Source organism: Hibiscus syriacus, unplaced genomic scaffold (assembly GCF_006381635.1).
Source record: "Hibiscus syriacus cultivar Baekdansim isolate YM2019G1 unplaced genomic scaffold, ASM638163v2 tig00110570_pilon, whole genome shotgun sequence".
NCBI lineage: Eukaryota > Viridiplantae > Streptophyta > Magnoliopsida > Malvales > Malvaceae > Hibiscus > Hibiscus syriacus.
Genome location: NW_024062785.1, coordinates 614,003 through 621,790, shown reverse-complemented (window position 1 = coordinate 621,790; position 7,788 = coordinate 614,003). Strand labels below are relative to the sequence as shown.

General features: G+C 37.0%; 2 protein-coding genes across 2 annotated transcripts; both read left to right on the top strand.

Annotated features, from left to right (window-relative positions):
- Positions 1-741: 741 nt before the first annotated feature.
- LOC120132834 (putative threonine aspartase) lies at positions 742-3,416 on the top strand. The gene is made up of 10 exons (XM_039149522.1): positions 742-1,136; positions 1,245-1,365; positions 1,453-1,537; positions 1,641-1,722; positions 1,845-1,974; positions 2,395-2,561; positions 2,671-2,834; positions 2,927-3,050; positions 3,134-3,238; positions 3,311-3,416. The coding sequence occupies exons 1-10, from the start codon at positions 927-929 to the stop codon at positions 3,398-3,400; spliced, it is 1,278 nt and encodes a 425-aa protein (XP_039005453.1). The 5' UTR covers positions 742-926; the 3' UTR covers positions 3,401-3,416.
- A 287-nt stretch (positions 3,417-3,703) lies between these two features.
- On the top strand, positions 3,704-5,274 carry LOC120132960 (LIM domain-containing protein PLIM2b-like). Its single transcript, XM_039149632.1, has 5 exons — positions 3,704-3,963; positions 4,055-4,068; positions 4,609-4,694; positions 4,792-4,816; positions 4,908-5,274. The coding sequence occupies exons 1-5, from the start codon at positions 3,829-3,831 to the stop codon at positions 5,272-5,274; spliced, it is 627 nt and encodes a 208-aa protein (XP_039005563.1). The 5' UTR covers positions 3,704-3,828.
- The last annotated feature ends 2,514 nt before the right edge of the window (positions 5,275-7,788 follow it).

The following is a 7,788-nucleotide window of genomic DNA, read 5'->3' as shown; positions in this document are numbered from 1 at the left end:
CACCCGGCCCGATTCCCGACCCAATACCCGTTTAAATAACCGTTTATGCTAAACGGGGATACTCATTTCCTCGCAGTTTTCCCCGATTACCCGATGGAGATCCCCGTTTAAATCCCCACAGTTTTTTTAAACGGGGACAGGGACGGGAGACCAATACCCGGCCCAAACCCGGCCCGTTACCATCCCTATTTAGGTTGCTGAAGATAAACATTGATGCCATACGTCTCTGCTTGCCGTCTTAATTCAATATATTAATTGCAGCTACTATGTTTTCTGTTTCCTGATCCAGTTAAGCTGCAAAAACGAGCATATCTTCAAGCCCAGATTTCATTAACGGATGCAATTCTTTAAACCCAGACAGAATTTACCCATTTTGGAAATTGATGAAAAAAACCACAGCCAAAATCAGTTCAAAGACTATGGTTACAAGTGAAAATTTTCTCTTCTAGTAGCTTAAAAAGAGGAAATTCTGAGACTGGCATTAATGGCTAATAGCCTAAATATCAATATAAACAAAATTCATTTGATCTAACCCACCATTTTTTTTTTGGCAAAGATGAAATGAAGGAGCTGAAAACTGTTGCAAGGCTAGACATTGCTGTCAAATGATAGCCCTGCTGCTCTCTCTTTTTTTTTCCTTAGGAATGAAACCTTGTCCTTTTGATGAAAGATTTAGTGTGTCATTTTGTATCTCAGATTCAGATCATTTTACTGACAGATTCTTAATGTTTCTGTGATCTTAAAATCAATGATTTTAAGATCAATCGGCAATGCAATATTTTCCGCAATTTCAAAGTTGTTCAATATAAAAGGAGACCAAAACCTCGTATAAAAGCAAACATAAATGCTAACCCTTAATTCTTCTAAACCTAGACCTACTCAGTAAGGCTTTTACGCCGACACCAACTCCTTCAAATCCCAAGTTAATGGATTCATCAATGGATGGCGAGGTAGAACCCAAAGAAAAGCATGGGTTTTTCGTGGCCGTCCATGTCGGCGCCGGATACCACGCCCCTTCCAATGAAAAAGCTTTAAGGTCGGCTATGAAACGCGCTTGCCTGGCTGCTGCTTCCGTTCTCCGTAAAGGTCCCGGTGGATCTGTTGATGCTGTTGCTGCGGCTATTCAAGTGCTCGAGGTAAATAAAACCCAATTTCTCTCTTTCTTTCCTTTATTTTTCCTGACAAAATACTGGTCTTTGGGTAGGATCCATTTGAATTAAAAATGGTTTTTTTTGGGGTAAAAGGATGATCCCAGTACTAATGCTGGCAGAGGCTCCAATTTGACTGAAGATGGCAATGTGGAATGCGATGCAAGTATTATGGATGGTCAATCTGGCGCTTTTGGGGCTGTTGGAGCTGTGCCTGGTATTTGTTTTTTGTTTTCATTTTGATCAAATTTCGTATTTTTTTGTTGAAGTTACTCGGTATCCATTTTGTTAAGTTTTAGACCAGGTGTTCCAAATGCTATTCAGATTGCTGCTTTGTTAGTAAAGGAACAAATGAAAGGGTCTCCTTTGTTGGGTCGAATACCTCCCATGTAATTAACAACTGCTATTATAAGTATTCCTCTTTTGTCAAGTTTTCTTTTTTATTGTTGTTGCTATTGTTTCCAACTATGGTCTTTTTTATGTTTCCCCAAGGTTCTTGGTCGGTGAAGGTGCTCGTCTATGGGCAAAATCTAAAGGCATTGCCTTCCCGGAATCTATGGTTGAGGCTAATCAGGTGTTTGGGGTTTCCTGCAATTTTGTGTTCATTTTTCTTCTTAATAGTTCTTATACAATGTATGTTTTCCAATAGATCATTTGTTTCTTTAGTAAAATTTTCTTGTTTCTACATCAAAATAGTGGTTGGTGACACTGAAGGCGAAATCACAATGGAAACATTACAAAGCAATGCTACTTGGTGCCAAGGCTGAGATTGATTTTTCTTCTGTAGGAAATCCTTGTAATGCACAGCACAATGCATCAACGCAAGGTATTCAATGGCTCTCGGATATTAAAAATGATTCATTTTTTCCATTTCCGAGCGAATAATACCTTTTCATTGATTATATTTAGTAACTTTACTTGCTTATAGATTTGACCTCTTATTCCTCCTTACGTTTGCTTCCTAATACACTATGAACTTTGTTCTTGTTGCACCCTTTTGTATAAAAAAATTTATGTCAATATCAGCCTTTGCACCAAGAAGCATTGCTTTGTAATGTTTCCATTGTCCTCTCTACCAGCATTCATGATTTTACTGATATCTGATTGCTTACAATACTGCTGTTTCTTCGAGTCTCTTCTGCATGTACTTATATTTGATCATTATCTTTTAAGATTTGCCCCACTTAAGTTTGGAATTATATTTCATATCAATAAGCTTTGACAAGATTGTGCATCTGTACGTCAGCCTCGAATGCTCAAACTTGTGATACCTTGGTGGAGAACAGTGGCGGTCAATCATGTACGCTCAGCCCATCAGAAGAGGACAATATCATGGACACTGTTGGAGTTATTTGTGTTGACACTGAAGGAAATATAGCATCAGGAGCCTCAAGTGGTGGTATTGCACTGAAGGTGATAATTACTTGTCGAAACTGTATTCAGACGAATCTGTATTTCTGAATTTCATTCTTCTTGGAGGCTGTATAATTAATGAGACATGTTCCCCACAAAATTATGGCAGGTCTCTGGTCGTGTGGGATTAGCAGCAATGTATGGTTCAGGCTGTTGGGCCTCATCGAAAGGACCCTTTGGGGCTCCTTTCATAGTTGGTTGTTGTGCTACCGGTGCCGGAGAACACCTAATGAAAGGATTCACAGCTCGGGAGTGTTGTGTCTCATCATCACTGTAAGATTCTTTAACAAAAACATGTCCCCTTGCATGACAAAAGTTTCAGTCGTCTTAAAAATGGACCTTGATAGGGTTACTTCCATGCTTAGTTCACAGGCAGGTCCCGCCTCTGCTTGCACAAAAGTTCTTCGCCCCATTGTTCATGATAGCGGTCAAGCTGATAACGATAAAAGTGCTGGGATTTTACTTGTGCAAGCCGATGCTCCTATTTGCGTGAGATCCCGATCAAACCGCAATATATCTTTTTCTTATCACATTTATCGATTTAGTGTTTAGGTGTGGATTTATCCGTTTAGGTCCCAGGAAATCCGGCAAAACTGAAAGCCATAGAGATTGCAGCTGCTTACTCTTCCTTGTCTTTTGGGATAGGATATTTTGGTAGTGCCATGGAAAGGCCTAAGGTATGATTCTTGCTACTTATTAGAGTTGAGATATTTATTAATCTCCATATATTGATACTTTTCATTTTTCAGGTTTCGATTCTTAGAAGTAAACAGCAGAACAGATCTGGAATTGATCATTTTGAAGCTCGATTCGATCTTTCTACTGAAAAATTTCCATGACTATTTTGTTTTTATAAGGATAAATTGTGATACCAAATTTCTCATTGGGATTGTGTTTTATTCTTTTCCAATGTACTATAAAGAAAGTACTAATGCCATAAATGGTTTTCTTGCAAGTAGATTGCCGATTAATGGTTAATATCAATGAATAAAACAATTGTATCAGAGATCGAATCCATATAATCTTTGTGGTTTTAATTGATTGAATCACAACAGTACCGATCCAGTTAAATTCAATCCATTATATTAAATTTTGTGTTTTCATTTTAACAATTGTTCCGATCATCAGCTCTCATTTGTCAGAACACACCACAAGCCAGGGTGGGCAAGTTGCCTTTTCTGTTCTTGCCCAACAGTTCCTTTGTTTGATCAACCCAAAAAGAAAACCCAATATTTTTCGACCAAATTCTAACCCTAAAACACAGACAATGGCATTCACAGGAACTTTGGACAAGTGCAAGGCTTGTGACAAGACCGTCTATGTGGTTGACATGATGACCCTTGAAGAAGTGCCCTATCATAAGACCTGGTTCATATGCACCCACTGCAAGGGCAAACTCGAGGTATCTTTCTATCTTTTTTAGTCGTTTTCGTCGATGTCTCTCTCTATTCTCGATCGATGACACTCGTTGTCTCGATCGTTGTCCTCCATAGATGACCACCTACTCTTCCATGGATAGGGATGGCAAAAAAACCCGAACCCGACGGGGAAAACCGAAAATCGAATTAAACGGGTCGGGTTCGGGGATGATAAACGGGGACGGGGAAAATCCATTTATTTTAAACGGGGACGGGGACGGGTTTGGTAATCCCCGCCCCGATTACCCGCCCCGATTACCCGCCCCGATACCCGACCCGATAAATATTAAAAATATTTATATATATATATATATATATATATATATATATATATATAATATTAATAAATTTAATTTAAATAAAAATATATATATATATTTAATTTAAATATATATATATATACCCGGCCCGATTCCCGGCCCAATACCGACCCAATACCCGGCCCAATACCCGTTTAAATAACCGTTTGTGCTAAACGGGGATACCCGTTTCCCCGCGGTTTTCCCCGATTACCCAACGGGAATCCCCTTTTAAATCCCCGCGGTTTTTTAAACGGAGACGAGTACCGATTTTTTAAACGGGGATGGAGGGACCAATACCCAGCCCGAACCCGACCCGTTGCCATCCCTATCCATGGATGGAGTCTTGTATTGCAAGCCTCATTTTGAGCAACTATTTAAGGAATCTGGCAATTTTAGTAAGAATTTTCAATCAGGTAAAATTTGTATCATTTATTTATCCGAATCCAAATATCATCCACCTGCATGGCTAGGGCTAACGATATCGATTTTCTTTGATTACAACCTTTACAGCGAAGTCCGACAGAAAGACGATCAGGTATATATGATTTATAATTTTGGTATAATTAGAATATTTTATTTTGAGTTTTGTAATATGCAATCTGTGAAAAAAAATTGTTGCAGCCGAGGACTCCCAACAAACTTTCATCCATGTTCTCTGGAACCCTAGACAAATGTGCTGCTTGCAAGAAAACAGTGTATCCTCTAGAAAAGGTTACCATGGAAGGTGAATGTTACAACAAGACATGCTTCAGGTGCGCCAACGGCGGGTGTCCGTTGACACACTCGTCGTACGCGGCCCTCGAAGACGTGCTGTCCTGCAAGCACCATTTCGCTCAGCTGTTCATGGTGAAAGGAAATTACAGCCACGTCCTCCAGGCTGCTGCGCACAGGAGAAACAGCTCCACCGCGTCATCCACGGACTTCGCTGAAAACAATCAAGCTGATCAAGACGATGTCACAACTGATCAAGACGACTATGAAGAAAACCTGTAATTAAAAATGAATACTAATAATAATAATAAAGGAGGTGAAGACGTAGAAGAAACTGATGTTATCGATGGATTCTTTCTGTATAAAAAGAATTTTCCTCCCGAACGTGATATTTTCTTGGAGCTTTTGAAAAATTGTGTACGAATTTTGTAAAAAATTAATCTACAGAAAAAACAAGAGTTAAATACAAATATCTATATTCTCACGAATTATGATTTATAATAATTGAATGTCAATGATAATTGAAAAGTTTAATGTCTAAAGACATTAAAATTTAATAAAAAATTGATGCATAAAAAAATGTGTTATTCATGTCAACTAGGATAGCAAAAAAAACCCGAATCCATCATGGAAAATCGAAAACTGAATTAAACAGGTCGGGTTCGGGGATGATAAATGGGGACGGAGACGGGGAAAAATCGAATTTTTTAAACGGGGGCGGATTTGGTAATCCCGTCTCGATTACCCGAATACCCGACCCGATAAATATTAGAAATAATTATTTTATATATATATATATAATATTAATAAATTTAAATTAAATTAAAAATATATATAAAAAGGATATAAGGATTTAGGAGAACACAACTTGACCTACTTGTCACTTTTCCTGTTGCTGCTCTCAAGTCTTGTTTTGCCGATCTTCACATTCCCTGCTATTTGATTTCGTTTATGAAAGTTGAAACATTATATTATTAGTCGTTATTATATTTGTCTATTTGAATTGTTTTGTTTTTATATTTTGGATGCATTTGGTGGTGTTTGGCGTTTCAAGTAAGTTTAGATCCGATAATGACATTTTTTTAAATAACTCGTGTCATCGTGTGAAATTTAAACGGTAACGGGATCCCCGCGGTGAAAAATAACCATCTAAGGTAAACGGTTATTTAAACGGGTAATTTTCACGTCGGTTATCCCCGAGGTGAAAATTACCCGTTTAAATAATCGTTTATGCTAAACGGGGATATTCGTTTCCCCGCAGTTTTCTTCGATTACCCGATGGGGATCCCCGTTTAAATCCTCACAGTTTTTTAAGCGGGACGGGTACAATTTTTTTAAACAGTGACGGAGGACCAATCCCCGGCCCAAAACCGTCCCGTTGCCATCCCTAATGTCAACACGTCATTTATCTCTTAATTGTTCAATGATATATTAATTCAAAATTAAAATGGTTGAGAGTGACCTCAGCGGTAAAAGAATTGTTATTACTCTTTGAGGTCTCGAGTTCAAACATCATAAATGTTAAATGTGTGAGCGTTTAATATCAAATGATTAAGGGTGCGTTTGGTTCACGAAATGTAAGATTACCAGTGGGAATAAAAGATTACCAGGGAATAGGATTACTGAGAATGTTACATTACTGTGTTTGGTTGGTTTGGCAGGAATGTAAGATTACAGTGTTTGGTTGAAGGAATAAAATATTACTGGAATGTATATTTTAACAAATTGTCATTGTTTTATATTTTTTAACAAGTAAAATTCTACATATTTATATAAAAATTATTTATATAAAAATTCTATTTGTTGATAATATATTACTTGAGTATTTAAATATATAATGTATTATTTTTATTTTTATTAATATTAAAATTTACATAATTTATGTAAAAATGTTTACATTATAAAAATTCTTCATAGATATTCATATTAATAAAAAAATATAAATTATTTTTGTTATCTAAGATATAATATTTATTATATTATAAAAAGATACTCTCAGATTATAAGATTCCGTATGAATAATAAATAGATTTAGATGTTGACATGAATAACAAATAATAACGGTAAAGTAAGCAACAATATAATTGACCCAAAACTCTGTCAAGAAAACAAAATCCATAAATGAAGTCAGCCTCTCGTTCCATAGCTGCATTACAAAGAAATCTGCATCTCATTTGCTTGCTATTTCAACTACAAAATAACGACATAAAGCATGCTGGTTCATAAATAAAACAGAAATGCTTGTTGCAGATGCAGTGGGGCTACCAAGCATCGTACAATGACTGCATATATATAAACTTCGGTTTCAACTTTTCCTCTTACTCGTATGATTAATTAGCAAGGAAAAGATTGTCAGTTCTCTGAAGTATGACCTACCCTATGTTGTTGAAGCTTGTGAGGAGAGACGTGATGAAACCGAAAACAATCATCTGGATTTCCTTTATGATCCCCCACCATTGATTACCAGCATTTCCTAAACCGGAGTCGGCTTCATTCTCATTTTCAACTGCCTGGTTGCAATCATCTGTTGGTCGCTGCTCCTTCTCCGTTTCTGCTAATCTATTAACATAAGATGTTAAATAAATAAAATATGAATGAAAGGATGACAATAATAAATAAAGAAATCATTTCTAGGTTGAGGAAAATGCAACGTTTGTTAACAAAATGTAATGCATCAAAAGTTTGTACGTTCTTAGCCTGCCAATGGCTTGATCAGTCTCATCCATCATCTGGTTTCCTCTATACATTAGCTGTTGATTTGTCATGGCTGCAAAACACACAGGTTGTCTCAGAAGA

Bases quoted from the DNA above. Each gene is read 5' to 3' on its own strand.
- LOC120132834 (XM_039149522.1), top strand. From the start codon at position 927: ATGGATTCATCAATGGATGGCGAGGTAGAACCCAAAGAAAAGCATGGG. The intron at 1,366-1,452 runs GTATTTGTTTTT...GTTTTAGACCAG, and splicing joins GGCTGTTGGAGCTGTGCCTG to GTGTTCCAAATGCTATTCAG. The intron at 1,723-1,844 runs GTGTTTGGGGTT...ACATCAAAATAG, and splicing joins CTATGGTTGAGGCTAATCAG to TGGTTGGTGACACTGAAGGC.
- LOC120132960 (XM_039149632.1), top strand. From the start codon at position 3,829: ATGGCATTCACAGGAACTTTGGACAAGTGCAAGGCTTGTGACAAGACC. The intron at 4,695-4,791 runs GTAAAATTTGTA...CAACCTTTACAG, and splicing joins TAGTAAGAATTTTCAATCAG to CGAAGTCCGACAGAAAGACG. The intron at 4,817-4,907 runs GTATATATGATT...GTTGCAGCCGAG, and splicing joins TCCGACAGAAAGACGATCAG to GACTCCCAACAAACTTTCAT.